Source organism: Capra hircus, chromosome 15 (genome assembly GCF_001704415.2).
Source record: "Capra hircus breed San Clemente chromosome 15, ASM170441v1, whole genome shotgun sequence".
In the NCBI taxonomy this organism is placed as follows: Eukaryota; Metazoa; Chordata; class Mammalia; order Artiodactyla; family Bovidae; genus Capra; species Capra hircus.
In genome coordinates, this window is record NC_030822.1 from 46,719,088 (window position 1) to 46,737,248 (window position 18,161).

The 18,161-nt window shown below is 46.2% G+C and overlaps 1 protein-coding gene across 8 annotated transcripts in view; it reads right to left on the bottom strand.

The window, feature by feature from the left end:
• The window catches only part of PLEKHA7 (pleckstrin homology domain containing A7), a 221,220-nt gene that overhangs the window by 55,374 nt on the left and 147,685 nt on the right, over nucleotides 1-18,161 (bottom strand). For all 8 annotated transcript variants that reach the window (XM_018059604.1, XM_018059601.1, XM_018059600.1 and 5 more), the window contains 5 exons: nucleotides 17,520-17,631; nucleotides 16,424-16,528; nucleotides 13,795-13,867; nucleotides 12,286-12,386; nucleotides 6,692-6,855 (listed from right to left, as the gene is read on the bottom strand). In XM_018059604.1, the coding sequence (XP_017915093.1) occupies nucleotides 6,692-6,855; nucleotides 12,286-12,386; nucleotides 13,795-13,867; nucleotides 16,424-16,528; nucleotides 17,520-17,631 (555 nt within the window). The remainder of the gene's footprint in view (nucleotides 1-6,691; nucleotides 6,856-12,285; nucleotides 12,387-13,794; nucleotides 13,868-16,423; nucleotides 16,529-17,519; nucleotides 17,632-18,161) is intronic.

Sequence of the window (18,161 nt, forward strand, 5' to 3'; positions counted from 1 at the left end):
AAACCAGACAAAGAAGAAAGGAAAGATGTATAATGGCTGCCAGGTCTCCTCACTTTGTTCATTTCTGCCTGGAGAATCCTTCCCTCTTCCTGAGTGAGTAACGCTTAATTACCACAGCCCAACCTGAGCCAGTCTGGAGCTCGGCAAGCACTGAGCTCACTCACTTTCAGTCTCTCTATGGCAGTTCCAGTCTGGGTCACTCATTTTCTGTGGCCAATGCTTGGCGGCTTTATGCTGGATCCTACTGTGTGCCAGGAACCCAGCACAGACCATCTCTAACCCCTAGAACAATCTTGCAAGGTCAGTACTGTCAAGCCCAGAGAGGCTGAGGGCACTCACATGAGCACCAGCTTACTGAAAATAAATTGTCTCTACTGAAGGATAGGGATTATGGGGAGCACTTACTAACTGTAAAACCCTGAGCTAAAGGACTTTAAATATTATCTCTTATCATCGCACCAAGCTAGAAATATTATTCTTTCATTAAAGGTAATGAACGTGAAGCTCAGAGTGGTAAAGCAACTTGCCCTGATCACGCAACCAGTGCCGTGAAAGTTGCTCAGTCGTGTCCAACTCTTTGTGACCCCATGGACTGTAGCCCACCAGGCCCCTCTGTCCACAGAATTCTCCAGGCAAGAATACTGGAGTGGGTAGCCAATCCCTTCTCCAGGGGATCTTCCCAACCCAGGGATCGAACCCGGTCTCGCACACTGCAGGTGGATTCTTTATTGTCTGAGCCACCAGGGAAGCTCAACCAGTGAAATAAGCAGGGCTCAAATTCCATCTGATCCAACTCCTTAGCCCTGTACTGGGGTTGAAAGCATGTCTATAAGTTACTTCTGTCAAGGGTCCAAGGAGCTTGTCCAACCTCAGGCGTTGTTCCATCACACTTTAACCAAAGTGGTCAGGGTCTGAAAGGCCAAAGATTCCAGTCTCTGAAGAGAGTGGAGAGAGCCAGAAATGTGTGGGCCACTTCTGAGCAGAATGAATCCCCACAACAGTGCTCAGCCTGCTCTCAGACACCCCAAATCCCTATCCTATTTGAACATCTCTCAGGAAGAAGTTTCATTCATCGATCTAACCACTCACCTGTCCAGCCAGCCAAACATCCATGCACCGTCCTTTAACTGACTATTTCTATGTGCCAGGCACCATTCTCACTTCTAAGGAACTTACAGTCTAGTGGGGGTGACAAAGAGAAAGCAGGCCAACATAACTTTAGCATGAAAGTTCTATGCATGAGGAACGACACAGTGCTACAAGCAGAAGCATCTAACATACTGAGAGTCAAAGAAGAAAGAAATACAAGTAAGCTAGGCCCTGAAGGATGTGCTGAGTGGTCCTAGTAAGGGTGAGGGCCAGGGGAGCAGATGGGCAAGGCCTAGAGGACCTACAGGGAACAGACCCAGCCGGGGATCAAAAGCCATACTAAGGAGATTGGATTTTACCCTAACGGTGACTGGACTATAAGCCCCCTCAGTTCCATGACAGGACTATAGTTACACTGAGACCACATAGTTATGGAGAGACCAGAGAGGTTAGCAAGCTGAAAAAAAAAGAGGTCAGTTGCCTTCCGATAGTCCCTCCTATCTGAACTGCTTGTCAGTTCTGTGAACTGTAACAACAAGCTGCCCTCCTTGCTTAGTACTTTAGCTTCTTGGAGAGGACATCTTGTCTTGTCCAAGACATCCTTGGACAAGAGAGGGTAAAAAAGGCAGTTCAATGGAGGAACTTGGAAGACAGATTTTAAGGAGGCTGTAGAGAATAAAAAAACAGAATCCAAAATCTGGCAAGTGGAAGAACATAGAAATAAGGGAGAAGAAATTATGGCCAGGAGGAGGGAGAGGGTGGGCTCTGGCCATAGCGCTCAGTGTCCCTAACGGAGGAAGGGTGGGGGCTCGAGAACGCTTGTCCATCAGGAGACCCTGAAGCCTGTAGGGAACAAGAGGACAACGGAAGGAAGCACAGCAAGGGTGCTCGGCTCCCTCTGGGGTTAGAGGAACAATGTAGGAAGAGGCTGGAGGAGGAGACAGTGAGGGGCAGGCTGAGGGATGGTCCTGCAGGAAGCCTGCGTTGCTGAACCACAGCTCACACTGCTAAGGGATGGGCACATCCTGGAGAAGAGGAGAGTATGATCTGCCCACAGGAGATTCATCATCGTGTAATTCAGAGGATTGATAATGAAACTGGACGGGTGCAAAAAAAAAAAAAAAAAAAGAATGACGCTATTAAAACCTGTGGGAGCTAGCATATTGGATATGGAGTATCAACTATGTTTTAGGCAACATGCTAAGTGAGCACTTCACACATTCATTTCATTTTTACAAAAATCTGATGAACCAGAAAAATTTCTTTAAAAAGCATACCTAAATTGCACAAGTGACACGGCTAGAAAGTAGTAGCAGAGCTGTGTTTAAACTCTGGCCTATCCGACTTCAGAGACTAAACCCTAGGAGGAGACAGTACTTAAGGCAAAATAAATCGATATAACAGGAGGTGGCTTGGATATTGGTTGCTTGAACATCATTTATCACATCCCATCAAGTCATTTTTCCTTCCTCTGTCCACAGCCCTAACATCGCTTAGGAGTCTACCCCTACCTCACTCTCAGTCCCCACGGTCAGGTTCTAGAAGTGAAGCATGTATCTCAGGCCTGTGTCAGTCAGCACGTGCACTCCCTGGACACGGTAGGTGACTTGGGGAATCACTGTGACCTAAGCGTGTCTGATCAGAAGAGATCTCAGAGCTTTTGGGTAAGACTCTGGTTCTTTCCTACTGGACTTAACTCAGATGACCTAAGTCTGGGGCTACTGTAGCCATCTAGCCACCAGATCCCAGATCTGCCAACGACCTCTACACAGAGTTCAAGAATGAATCCAGCCCAGTGGGGAGAGAGATGATGTGTAATGATACTGTCTGAGCCTTTAACACAGCTGTTTTCTAAAGCTGTAGTTATCCTGAACTTTTCAGCGCCGTGAATCAATAAACTCCTCCCCTTGTAAGATAAATTTGCATTTTGTTACCTGTAATAAGAAGCCCTAATGTACCACATTCATAAAGAAAGAATTTGCCTATGTGAATAAGAATAGAACCATTTGGGTGAGAATCAAGGAGGGAAAGAAGGAAAAGCCACAGTTGGGACCGCCCACAGAACAGCGCTGGAGGTTTCCAGAGCAGATCACCAACGTGGAGGAGAGGCAAGATGTAGTCTTACATGATGAATACGTCTCACTAACTAAATGTCTGAACATCTTATTCAGAAAAATAGAACATTCAATAAGTCTGAATTCCCTTGGCTGACAGTTTCATCTCTCAGAAAATTAAGAGGAAATGCTACTCTGGTTTTACCGAGTCAGAAGGTAGAACAAGTTTTGTTTTGTTTATGTTTTTTTTAAACAGGGAAGAAACCTTGGGCAAAGATGACTATGGGATTTCAAGAGATTATTATGAGCATAGCAAGAACATATTTTAAAAGTTCAGAAAAAAAGCCAGAGATAATAACATGGCCTGAGATCTGGAAGGCAGCCCAGTGGAGAAGGGAAGGAGCCTCTCTGAAAGCAAAATCTGAGTTAATTACAAAATCCTCTTGTAGGAAAAAGCAAAAAAAAAAAAAAAAAAAAATCCTAATCTTAGCCAGCAAATTCATCCTAAACAGTTCAGGCAGACATCACTTATCAATCACAGCACTTTTTCCTGTTAAGCTTGATCTCATTCTTAAGTTATCTTTGACCCAGTGCCCAAGTCAGGCACAAGACAACTGGGCAAAGCTGGGACACAAGAATGAACCTGTCTGACACTGCTGGTAGAAACAATCCAGTGTAACACAGGCAGCACTCAGAGCTCCCATTATGAGAAATGCATCAAGCACAAATCCAGCGGACTGGGCCCACGTGAATGACTGCAAAAACGGTAGTCTAGAAAGAACTGAGATTTGTTTACTTAGAGCAAAGCAAAATAAAACAAAACTGTCTATTTTCTAAGAATTAAAATAAAGGAGGAGAGAACTTAAAAATAATAATAATAATAAGAGGTATCTCTGCTTGGGAAGATGACCACACCACAAATAAAGTTGAATTCTTCAACTTCTGAACTTATTTCCATATCTTCATCAAGGTGAGTGACCTAACCATGAATAAAACAACCTTGGTTCAGAGAGACTGAAAGACCAAGATGGCAAGAAAGATGGGGAAAGGTCAGCTGTCAGAACCCCAGGGCCCTAAGGGAACTCGAAGATGGGCTCTAGAAACCTCTCAGACCATCTCTGAGGAGTCCAAGAGAAATGCCAGAATGTTACAGACTGACAAACAGTATCCTGACTTTGAAAAGAGGGGGAAAGCAGATTCTTTTAAATAATACGACTGAGAGCCTACAACCAACCTCTGCAAGAGGCCAAGCAGCATTCCCAACTGGGCAGATTTCAATACATGGAGGAAAGGAAGCATCGAAGAAAAGCAAGGAACTCACTAGGAAATGCAGAGAATAGGTACCAGCAGTTCACTGCAGAGGAATACAAGTGACCAATAAGTATAAAAGATCCCCACCATCATGAAAACACACATTAAAATAAACAGATACCACTTATCTGCACAGCAGCTCAGCAAAAGTGAAAAAGACTGATAATATCAACTGCTGGCAAAGATGTGGAGAAATGAGCACTCTCATTAGTGGAACATATTAATACAACTTACTTTAAACTACAGTTTGGCAGTATTGATTACAATTTAAGATGCACTGTATATTGATCCAACAATCTGAAAGCCTCACACGTGCAGAGGCTTGTACAAAGTTTTCTCTACACAACCGTGCTGTAAAACAGAACACAAAATAAACTACCCAACACGTGGCACATGCTTAACTACACTAGGGTACATTTATATTATGAAATGCCATACAGCAGGCAAAAACAAAGCCCAGATACACTGATACAGAATGATTTTCAAGATCAGTATCATTCATGCTATTAAAAAAGCACAAAAACCCCTCTATATTTCTATAAGAGCATATATGCACATAAATGAACAGAAAATAGTTTAAAGAGATCCCTGGTAACCTGGTAACAGAGGTAACACTGGGAAGGTGACTAAGGATATTTTTCTTCACTTTCTGTATTTTTTTACAAGAAGAATGTCTTATTGCGTGTGTGTCACGTGGAGGAAGACTTCCCTGCTGGTCCAGGGGCTGAAACTCCACATTCCCAATGCAGGCGACCCAGGTTTGATTCAATTAGGGGTTCACTTGCAGCAACTAAAGATTCCATGTGCCACAACTAAGACTCAACACAACCAAAATAAATAGTTTTTGATGAACAACAAAATGAACAACAAAGACAAGGAAACAGTGAGCTTCTGGGACCAGACTGTGCACTAGGAGTAAGTCGTGTCAAACCTGCCCATTTCCTTCTCCTGGGATGAAGGTGGAAATGCCAGTGTCACTGAACAGATGGCCTGCAGGCTAACGGCACAGACTTTTGATTCATTATCATGCTCACAACAGAAAAACCCAGGTTGGATGACACTGCTGGGAAGAGAGGCAAACCTGACTGAATGCCTATAGGCAAGAGCCACGGATGCAGGGCCCACGGGGTAACTGCCAGGACAGTCTTTGTTCCTGTCCTGTCCAACATATTCATTCATTTTTTCAGTTTCTCACCCACTGGATAGGTATTTGAGAGCTTACTATATGTCAGGTGTGCAGAAGATTCAAAGATGATACCCCCTCGAAGCCTAGGATACTGAAAAGTAGATGGAAAAAACCCAGCACAACAAATGCTCAACTTAGGCGCTACGGAAACTCCAAGGGCAGAACCAGACCCCTACCTTGCCTCTTCAGGGAGGCTACTAATTATATCAAAGACCTGTTAGTCTCAGGAAACAGAATATGAAGCTAGGAAGTACCACTAATACCCCAAACCACATAAAATTGAGTTGGAAAAGGTGGACAAAATAAAACCACTCATTTGCAATCACTGAGAATCCAGTCTTCAGGTTGCTGGAGGACACCACTCTTACAGGGCGTAAGAGACTTTTGTCAAAGAGGCCTCCAAACAGAGCAAGATGTCCAGCGAAGAAGGGGATTCATGTCAGGTGAGGCTAAAGGCACCCCGACTTTTCCAGGGCTACCTGACCTTCTCCAAGCAACTGACTTCATTCATGTTCCTTGTCCGCACGCTCTCAGGGAATCACCCACAGTCAACAGACTCAGGAACCTCCAGATCCCCAATGGTACCCTGGTTGGCCCATTTGAGGGAAGAGGCAGCTGAAAGACAGTGCCCACATCAGCTCCCAACAGCAAGGTGTCAGGCTGTTGGTGGCACGTTTCCAGTTTCAAGATCTTACCTGCTTGTCCGCTCCCTCCTCCCCAGACGTTGCCCCAGGGTTGTCCTTTCAGCCACACACAAGAGGAGAAAGACTGCAGGCTCCAAGGCCGGGCATCCCAGCCTTTTCAGTCATTTCACCCTTCCAGTCCTTCCCGTTTCTCTGCTTAATGAGGCCAGAGGCCTCGATAATTCCCAGGGGACCTCTCAGCTCTGCCGGCAGCATGTGTTGGCTCTATAAGCATTCTCCTCCAGGAAGAAGTCACCATTTAAAATTCCAAGAGAGGGCAATGCTTAATAGGAGCGAGTGGACGGTGGAATCTGGGTCCCCCTCCCACAAAGGCAGCACTCTGGCAGGGACCCTCCATGGGGACTGACCTCTTCAGTGACGATCGAGACAGCACCTGTGCAGCCTGGTTCATGGCCCGGACCCAAGCATTCATGTCCTCCTGGGTGTCGGCACTGAAGTAGTACGTCCTCATGCCTGACTGCTCGGCCTGAGAGCTATTATAGATGAGAGCCCGCATCCCGGTGTGCACAGCCTGGAGACAGAAGACGGAGACCCAGGTCAGAGAGGTTAGTGTGCATTTCACTTCCAGGAGCAAAAACCAAGAGATGCCCCAGCCCAGTTCTCCCCTCTTCCAGACTGAAAGCCCACGCACCACCCAGCTGATTTCCACAGGTGGAAAAAAAAGGCTGGGTTCCCCTTCCTTGACACAGGCCCAGCAACAGCTGTGTCTGCTCCCCACAGCAAAAGCCCTGCAGCTGTACCTGTTTCCTACTTATCTTACTCCCACTTATGGAAGGGCACACAGTCAATTCAAGGCTTATGTGAGAAAGAGATTTTTTTAATTAAAAAAAAAAAAAATCTCATTCCAAATAAGCAGACTCTCGGGAATCCCTGTCTTGGTTCTTCTGAAGCACCTGATTGATTCAAAACAGCTGCTCAATAGCAGATAGCATGGTGCAGATATTTCCTGGGTTTCCCTGCTTGGCATGAAATGTGATATGTGCCCATCAAGGAAGCTGCTCTTCTCCTCCAAAGAGGTACTATGAAGTTTGACCAAGCTGTCTAACACCTGACTGAGGACCCTGGCATACCTACTATGTGTCAGGAAGCCTCAAGGTACTCTCATATGTTCTATAGGTACCAGGAATGACCCCTGAAAAGCAACTGGGATGGACCGTGAAGAGGTAACACTAGTTTTCCCCTTTGGGCTCTGATAAGCAGAGTCTTTTAAATTTGCAGGGAAAAGGCTCACCAAATCCACAGAGTGAGATGATACGGAAAGATAAAGATTTATGGAGTGCCTTCTGTGTATCTTCTGGGTACCTCCATGCCTTTATCTCATTTTAATCCCAATAGCCTTGAAATGTAGGAACATTCAGAATCCCTTTTATAGATATGGCAAGTAAAGCTCTGAGAAGTGACTTTCCTAGATTTCCACGCCTAGTCACAGATTCTTCTTATTCTTATCACAGCACTTATTACATGGCATTGTTTATTTCACACTCTTGTTTATCATCTCTCTCTTTCTTGCAGAATATAAACTTGATGAGAACAGGGATTCTGTCTATTTTGGTCATTACTATATCCCCAGGAACAGTGCCTGGCACACAGTAGGTGCCCAATAAATATTTTTTTGATTGACTGAAAAGCTGGAGCCAGGCTTCTAGACACTCACTTAGGAATGTCTATTCAGACATTCCAGACATGTCACCCAGGGTCTATCCAGAAATGAGTCTGATACAGCTCACTGATCTAATAACCTGGATCTACAATGACAGGCAGATACCAGGCAAGGACCAGTCAAAGAAAGCAAAATGAGAGAAGTGGAAACATGTCTAGAAAATGACATGTTTCTGAAATCACCAGTGGTCATGGATGAAATCTCAGACACGATCTATAAGCATTCACTTCTCCTCTCACACTCCTAACAGCCATGTCCAAAAATGATGTTAAATACAAGTTTGCTTGTGATACCCACAGATCTGAGTCCATCCAGCCCAGTGCCAAGGGAGTGCAGGCAGACCTGGCTTGCAACTAAGGGTTCCCACAGTGGCCAGAGCAAACCTGATCTCCTTTCTTGCATGATAAGGACTCACCCACTGTTCTAGGAAGGATTCCTCCTTTTCAGCAAGGTGGAGACGTGGCAATTGGAAGAGAACAGGGGCTTATGCGTGTCTTACTGTGAACTGGCAGAAGTTCTTGGAAAAGCTTCCTTGGACAATGACCCATAAGATCTTTGACACCTGCTTCCCAGACTTTCTGCCCAGCCACAGGGGGTTCTGGGGCAGGCATCCACTTGAGTAAGTAAGTGGGATTCACTGAACCATCACTGACTTATGGAGGACTAACATGAAATACAAGTAAGCTGAACCAACCTTAACTTGGGAAGTATAAGGAGTGTCACTGACCACAACTCCTACTACAAATGACAGCTCCGTGTGATCTGTCTGAAGAATACGACCAGCCACATCTACCCTGGCAAAACTAGCTGATGGCTAGTTTCCCTGGAGAAAGCTCTGGATGGGTAATCAGCCACTTATAGGACAGTGATACCAGAGCTCTGGATGTTCAAGTAAAAGTACCAAACCCGTCCAGAGGACTCAGGGAAGGCTTCCTGGAGAAGGTGTGCCCTGAACAGACACCTAAAAGGCAAGGAAGAGTTCAGAAAGGGCATTCGAGGTTGTGACTGAAGCTCAAGCAAAGGCCTACAGGCAAGAAATGGAGGAAAGGCATATGAAGAAAGTGCTAAAACGTGGCTAGAGAGATAAGCCAGACCTTCTAAACCAAAACTGGGCTCTATCCTGAAGGCAACGGGGAGCCACAGAAGGGTATATGGTGGGAGCATTCTTGAACAGACGTGTAACTGAGGAACAGTGTGGAGGACAGGCTGAAGGCTACAGAGGAGCTCGAGGGCTGAAGCAATGATGGCCAACACTCACTGAGTGCTCACTACGTGCAAGGCATCATTTCAGTGCCTAGTAAGTTAGTTACCGTGGGGTCGGGGGGTGATGGTAGGGTAGACAGAATAGCAACAGTGGTAAGGGAAAGATGGATTTCAGAGATAGAGAAAGCACAAAATTGAAAGGGGAAAGAAGAGCAGCTCTTTCCTGTTCTTTTCTTATCCCGTTAATCCCCAGGCTCATGCAGACGAAGGCAAGGACTGTGTCCTTTCACTGCTGTATCCCTAGCATCTATATCCTGCCAAGTAGAACAACAGAGCACAATAGAAGTTTGCTGAGTATACATAAGTAAAACACCATGACTTTTGGCTGGCCTTCAGCCAGAATCAAAAGCAGAGAGTCTTAACCTTTTTTCTGGCATCTTCTTGACAACTTGGCGAATTCTACGAACTCTTCCTAGAAGGTGTTTTAGTGCACAAATAAGATAAAGGAAATACACTATATTAAAATATAGTTACCAAAATATTTTTAAATGTTACAATATAGTGATACAGGTGCTTCCTTATTAATGTATCACATAACAAGTCTGGTAGCACATGTAATAATTATTGTAATTTCGAAGTGGTGAAGAGCATAAACAGTATTTCAAGATATCTGCAACAACTATAATGTGATATGAAAACATCTCTGGTTTCTATTGGTGATCAAAGGCATGGGTGCTGTCAATACCAACTGTTGTCTGCTTTCTCAAAGGAGATGTTATGCATTAAAATAGAAAAGACATGATTTACCCGTGGACACTAAGAGGTTTAAAAAAGAAGGATGCGATTTACCTACCGACACTCATGGGTCTGTAGGCCTCAGGTAAGGTGCCCTTCGTCTTGAGGGAAGGAGAACAGCTCAAAGGGAAGCAGTAAAGACGCTTTCCCCCACCGGCTGCGTGGGGATGGTTTTTGCCCCAGACCCTGGATCTGAGGGGCTAAGCTTGCTCAGAGGTGACCAGCAGGCCAAGGGAGGCTGTGCCTCCTGTAGGCACTCTGTGAGGAGATGCCCCAGATGAGCCAGCAGAGCACAAGGCCTGCTGATGGCGGGGAGGGGTGGGAGATGGGGGAAGAATGGCACCTAAAGGCCATGGAGAGCCCTGCTGGCTCATCCTGCAGCCCCAGCGGAGCCTCAGGGCGCATCCAGCACAATGCCTAGGGGCTACCAGGCTGGGAGCGCAGTTAGAGAAGACAGACAAGAGAGGACACATAACCCTCTAGGCTCTATCTGCCACTGCAGATACCCTGAACAGTCTCAGGCAAGGTGTCCTAGCAACAGTCAGAGAACTGCAGTTCTGGAACCTGAGAAATGGCATCAGAGGCAAGCATAAGGCCCAGGACATAAAACACTGCACACTCCTTGGCAGCCCACGAACGTGGACTCTGAACTGCCCCACGCCCACCCTCAGGTCCCTGAAAGAATGACACTGCGACTCAAAGGGAAGGGACCTCTTCCACACTCAGGAAACCAGTCCTCTCTGGAGAACTGGCTCAGCATCACCAGGGCGGCCCAGAGTAGCTTTTCTTTCCTCTCAGACCCTGAAGACCCCAATCAGCCCCCAAAATGGCCATGCCTTCTGTCTCCCAGACAAAATATTTAGGGAACACTCTTGGTGAAGTCTTTTTTCTTTTAAAAAGGAGAGAATGTGACAGCACATAAAAGATGTTTTCCTCGAACCTATTTTTCACACCTCCCAATGAAGTGTTAAGAGGAAACATATATAGTTATTATAATCTGTTACTTTGAAGATATTCCAAATGCTGTCCCCACCACCACCAAATCATATAACAGCGTTATCCCAATTGCTTGCCCAGTAGCAGTACTCAATCCTAGAAAGGAAGGTTTTCTAAGGAAGGTGTTCGGCTGCAAAAGACTAGTCTGAAACCCAGGGAACAAAACGTTCTCAGAGCCAAAAATGAGCAGGAGAGGCTCTGAACTATTTAATAGATCACTATTACTAACATAACAATAACCATTCATTGAAACCATCTCCTGCCTCCTGCAATGGGTGTGCAGATGACCAGAGTAAGATGTGGGAGAAAAGCAGAGAGGAAGAGAGAAAAATTGTCTTCCCTCCCCGTACTGCACATGAAAGAGCACAGAGCTCAGGGTGGAGGTCTGCCTCCATCGTCTTCCAGCTCTGGGGCTGTGGTAAGCTTCTTCAGCTCTCCGATCCTCATTCTCCTAACCTATAAAATGAAGCTAATCGTACTAACCCCCCAGGCTCCCCACAAGCATCAAGTGAGGTAATGTGAATAGCAGCAGTTCTCAGTCACAAAAGGTTTTACAGGAATAAGGTAATGCCACATCATGCAACATGAAGCAAAGGAGGATCCAGGATCTTCAACCCACAGCAACTCTGGAGTCACTGGGGATAGCGACAGTGGTTAAGAAAGCAGGAGACCCTGTTTTGTTTTGTTTTTCTGAGACCCTGTCGCAGAAATATAGTAGTGACAAGGAAAGAGAGGTCTAAATACTTAAGGCTGAGGGACTCAAAAGCTCTGACACAAATGAAAGCACTTGTGATGCGATATTATTCTTGCTTAAAGAATTTATAACAAGGAGTGAGTGAACTCTGGGAGATGGTGATGGACAGGGAGGCCTGGCGTGCTGCGATTCATGGGGTTGCAAAGAGTCGGACACGACTGAGCAACTGAACCGAACTGAACATGAGTCTGAAACACTCAACTTCTTAACTTCTTCCCCCTCCCACTCCCAACAAAAACAACTGCTTCTGTGAAGCCATTTCTGGGAACACAATGTATCTTAGGGGCTTTCCAGGTGGCGCAATGGTAAAGAAGCCGCCTACCAAAGCAGGAGACGTGGGTTCAATCCCTAGGTCAGAAAGATCCCCTGGAGAGAAATGGCAACCTACTCCAGTATTCTCACCTGGAAAATCCCATGGACAGAGGAGCCTGGCAGGCTACAGCCCATGGGCTAACAAACGAGTTGAACACAATTCAGCGACTAAACAACATTTCTTAGGACGGCACCGCTGCACTAAAGTAGAGGGACAGTACCTTAAAGGAATACTTGCGACTTATGCGATCCTCAGGGGCCACCGGTGAGATCACGTAGCTGGGCAGAGGGATGCTCCCAAGGACCGCTTCTTCTCGGCTGTCTTTGAATGGAAGAACACATCAGGATAACCTCCTGTGGCACCCTCCTTAGGATGGTCCATCCCACAACCCTAGTTCAGTGCTTCTTCTCTCTCCCAGGATGACTGCAGTCGTGGAGCATCCATTCAGGTGCTCCGGGGACCACCGTGCTAGCGCTGGGACCACACAGGTGAGGCAGACGGCACCCTCTCCCTGAGGATGGGGGCACACACGTGAACACACTCGGTTCCACCTGCTAATTCCTGAAATACAGCGCATACCACGCGCTGTGGGGACACAGCCTGGAGTGGCACACAGCCTGGAGAAGGGAAGAAAGCTTCAGAAGGTGCTATTTAAAGTTCTGTGAAGGGTGGGGAAGGGATTCTGGGTGGTACTCACCTCATGGGCAAAGTTAGAGCAGGTGGGAAATATCATACTTTCTACATCTATTCTCTTCCTCCCCCAAACCATCTTTGTTACCAGAGGTAACTTCCTAATGACAAGTTGGTCCCTCTGCTCTCTCACACAAGGTACTTGCCGACTGTTCACTGGATACAGAAGGAAACCCGACTTCCTCTATCTAGACTCCCAGCTCTGTTGCATTCTGGCCCTTAGCCATCTCCTGAGCCTTATCTCCTAGTGTGTGCTCCATGCAAGACTCACTCTAGCCTTGAAGGTCTATCATTCCACCTTCTTCTGCTTCTAGAACTTAAGTCAAGCTGTTTCTTCTGCGTGAATGCCCATCTTCCCCCAAACATGGGCAAAGCTCTACCCATCCTAAAAAGCTCAACTTATACCCTAGCTCTTCTAAGGACCCTGACCAAGTTCTCCACGATGGAATTAACTTCTTGCTTCCCTTGCACTGCCTAAGCACTTTGGATGCCCTCCAAAGCACCTGTCACAGCCTAGTCTTGTCTTATAATTAGGCTATCTCTTCCTCCATATTTTGAGCCTTACTTTCTTCTCACCTTTGCACAGCCCCTAACTCTATGTACTGGGGCTTCACAAATATTCATACGGCCAATTTTATTCACCAGCTGCCCACCCAGTAACAGGGGATAAATCCAGATAACAGGTTATAAAATACAATGCTTCACCTATACTTCTCTTCCCTCCAGATTGCATCAAAGGTGTGCCTATGCCCCCAGTGGGGCAGAAGCTGGAAAGAATCCAGAACTTGAGACCCTAAGTGGAAGGCAAACCAGATTCTATTATTTTTAACTTGACAAATGGCACTTCCAGGGCTGGGACTGATAAAAATGAAGTCACCAACCATCCACATATGTAAAAGTGAACACTTTGGCAGGTTAAGAGGTTATTAACTGGCTTGGGCCACTGGTCCAAACACTGGATTTGAGAAGACCAACTTTTGTATCACCTCACCACCACCTCAGGCACAAAGAGCCCTTGGTGGCCTGAACCTCAGCTCACCTTTATAGTAAAACAAGCAATAATCAGCAAGCACAAACCACCTCCTTTTCCACAGCCTCATCCCGGAACTGTCCTGCAGAGCAAAGAAAACTTAATCAGGGCCAATATTTGAGCATACTGCTCCCCCTCCTTAGTTATGTACAACCTCATTCTGGAACCAAGATTTGCTCATATTCACGCTTTCCTTCCATAAATTAATAAATTTTGATTGCATAGCCTTTCTTTGAATAGGACATTAAAATTTAAATCCAGTGACGGTTTATCCCCAGGAAGTTCTGTTTCCTGTAAACAGTCTAATATATCATAAGCAGCCTACTTTTAGAAAGGAAGACAAGAATTCAAAAACAGTCCTTCCAGTAAGAGAGAAATCAGCTTTTAACAAATATTTATTCATTCACTCATTCAATATGCTATAAAATATCTTCATTTGCACCGATTAGAAAATTGACTTAGCAGAGCCCAGGGAACTCTACTCAGTACTCTGTAATGGCCTATATGGGAAAAGAATCCAAAACAAGAGAGTGGAGGCATGTATATGCATAACTGACTCACTTTGCTGTACACCTGAAACTAACACAAATTTATAAATCAACTGTACTCCAACAAAGATCAAAAAAAGAAAGAAAATTGATTTATATAGTATGCAACAAAGAATTTAAGTTAGCTTATTAATCAGTGAGGCAAAATTCTCATTTGACTAAGTCATCTACCGTAAGGGACTGGTTATGCTGTTTTCCTTCTGTTCAACAGAAAAAGACCTGGATTTTCTTGAACTAAACTGTCTCGTAACAAGACTCTGCCTCTACTCATCTAAAATGTAAATCATTACATTTATTTTAAAAAAAATTTTTAGGTGACTATGAAAAATTTTTAAATATGGCTAGGGTAGGAAAATAGTAGTTTTAGGGTCACTTTTCTCCCAAACCTAGGAAAATTCCAGAGCCATTTTTAGCTATTAAATTGTCTTCCTTCTGTAAAACTTTTTGACAGGCTTAAATTTTTAAAAATTCTTATCCATCCTCCATTTACTTAAGTGTTAAAAGCTTGCTAACTGTATTTCTGTATTTCTTGGTTTTATCTTCTGCATTAACTAGATGACCTCTAAAGTCTTGGCATACGATATTTGCTTTGTTTGAAAAGCTCTTCTCCACCTTTATATATCTGCTTCAAATGTCACTTCCTCTGGGAAGCCTTTCAGGACTCCCACAAGCACAGCGACACTTTCTCTACTGGGTGTCCACAGCATCTACACAGACCTTACAGCTACAGCCCAGCCCAGGGGCCCAGGGGCCCAGGGGCGTGGGCAAGGGGGTGTCTGCTGGGGAGAAGGATTATCTATAATCCCTTCCGTCTCACCCCACATGTCAAAGGAGCCTTTTGTTTAACAGGGACAGGGATGCAAATGGAAAAAGTCAGAGGGTGACCCGGGTAAGAAAAGAGAATGAGAACAGAGCTGTGAGGGAAGAGGGTCTCATTAAAAGAGGATGGTGCCCAGGGGAGTATCGGTCAGAAGAGGCTGGGGAGCTATGGGAGCTGCCATGGGGAACAGAACTGGGGGAGAGGGATTTCAAGGGGACATTTAGGGATTTCTTCTGTGTGTTGTACAAGTTAACGCCCATCTCTGTCTTCCCATAGAGCCTTGAGTAAAAACATACATCACTGCTCTGAGAATTTGTGTTTATCTGGATAATATGCTATGCGGGAGTCCGTGCTAGGTGATGACATGACACGTGAGAGGTGTCCCCTGCAGACTATGACAGGAAGTCCTCAAGTGCAGGAACCACACGTTACTCATCCCTTTGTCGTTGCAGTGAGAACACTTGGAATACGGCAGGCATTTGGTGGGTGAGTGGGGGAATGGATGGATGGATGGATGGATGGCAAGAAGGGAAGAAGAAGACAGAAGGAACATGTTCTCTGACCCTAGGACCTCACAGCCTATCCACAGCCAGAGGACCAGAGGCAGGATAACTGGTGGTAAAGACAGAGATGAAGGATGGACTGTCAGGGGACACAGAGCTGACAGGGTTTCAGGACTGGACAGATGCGGGAGCAGGAGAAGCTGGTGGTGGTGCTGAGGTTCCTAAACCACGTGCCTGGGAGAAGGATGGCACCACCATGACCCAGGAAAAGCAGGCTAGGGGAAAAAGACAGGTAGGGGCTGAGGAGACAGTGAGTTGAGTTTGGCTGATTTGAAATCTGAGGTGCTAGGAAGCCAGATACGTGTGCTAGACAGGAGAAAAGGAAAACATGGGGTTTTTCAGGCAAATGATAACAAAGGCTCTTTAACATCAGGAGGGCAAGTGCTGGCAGAGGGTTATGACAACAGAGCTGGATGCAGGCTGACCCATCCACACTCGGGTCCGAGCCCCAGGACAGGCAGTAGTACCAAGAACCAAAGCGGTTAAGTGGGTTTGGGGAAGGAAATTGCAGCCATTGAGTCGACGGTTCACTTGCAAACAGGAAGAGCACATCACTTAGCATGATCGGTAGGTAGAATCACTGGCCTTGGACAGACACAGGAACAAAAACCTTACTACGAGCCCCTTCCCAGCTCCCAGGGGTCAGAGGAAGGAAGGGACTCAGCAGGAACTACCTCCCTGCCACCCTCCCTCCTCAGTCTCCTCACCTGCTTGTGTAGCCAGCCCCTCACCACCACTGGAACGTTGGGGTTCCTCCGAATGGCCTGGTCCCTCTTCCCAAAGCTGTGGACTTTATTGCTGGACTTAATGATCTAGGAAAGAGCAGACTTAGTCTCTAGCAGCCGGGATGACTTGGGGAAGCCCCCAAAAGCAAATGCATGATAGAAAAGCTACAGGTTCCCTGTGCCTTCATCTGCACGGCACTGTCCTCTGATTAAAAGAACAGCGAGATGACCATGAATGGGTGGGCGCATGGCCATAGCATCCTAATTAAAAGGGGAGTCCAAGAGCTAGCAAGGTTCCTGTCTGGGTCACAGAGAAAACAAATGTAAAGGGATTTTTCAGTCGACTTTTACCAGCAGCTGCTGGCCCCAGCATGTCCTGTGGCTTTCTGAAGGAATGCTACTTTTTGGTGACAGTATTTACAAATTTCCAGATATTTACTCCCCCCCCCCTTTCTGGTGCTCTCCCCTTCTCCACGATGCTGGTTCTCTTCCCTGCTCCTCAGTCAGTGCCTCCACAGCTTGGGCACAGACACCTTTGGGACCTCTGTCCCAAATTTTACCATGCGGTCTCCAAGACACATGTGAACAGAGGTGTGGCCTTCCCAAGACATGCCAGGAAAATGAAGAATACAGCCAAGGCCCTAGCTGTCAGTCCTGGTTCTGTCAGCAATCACCTGTTTTCTTGGACATGTGACATAACCCCAACTGGCCTCGATTTCCCCATCTCTCATTTGGGGAGATCTCTTATTATGTGTCTCCTTCACAAAACTATGGTGGAACTGCTGTATTTACAATGGATAACCAACAAGGACCTGTTGTCTAGCACATGGAACGCTGCTCAATGTTATGTGGCACCCTGGATGGGAGTGGGGTTTGGGGGAGAATGGATACATGCATATGTATGGCTGAATCCCTTCACTGTTCACCTGAAACTATCACAACACTATAATCAGCTAAACCCCAATACAAAATAGAGTTAAAAAAACACTATGGTGAAGGTCAAATGCGTTTCTGGCTACAAAGGGACTTGGCAAAATACAGAAGAGGGGAAGGCAAGGGCGAGTGGCCCAGAGCTCACCTTGGGGCCAGGCTTGGCCTCCACGGTGGAAGTGGTCCCCGCCGTGGACGTTTCACTGACCATGCTGGACGGCCTTTGGTTTCTCTCTTGCTTCGACATATGCGGATTTGGCCTGTGGAGAGACAGAAGAGAATCCAGTGAATAAATAGCCAGGCTGCAATGGGAAGTGGAGTCTGAGGTTTAGTTCCAGTTCAGTTCAGTTCATTTCAGTCGCTCAGTCGTGTCTGACTCTTTGCGACCCCATGAATCGCCAGGCCTCCCTGTCCATCACCAACTCCCAGAGTTCACTCAGACTCACGTCCATCGAGTCAGTGATGCCATCCAGCCATCTCATCCTCTGTCATCCCCTTCTCCTCCTGCCCCCAATCCCTCCCAGCATCAGAGTAGCTCAGGTTATAACTGGTTAATGGACCTTAAACAACCCAGGACAGATCTTCTGGATACCACATAACTCCAGACTGCAGTCAGAGGGTCACGATGTCCAGCCTACATATACGCTTCAGGGAATCAAGAGCATGGACAGGTGGGCAGGCTCCACAGCCTGACACCCCAAGTGGCCAAGTCACTGCTGCCTGCAGTCCCAAGGCCCCCTCATTTATCCTCTTACTTGGGTGACTATGTGCCCCATCAGATGGGCACACA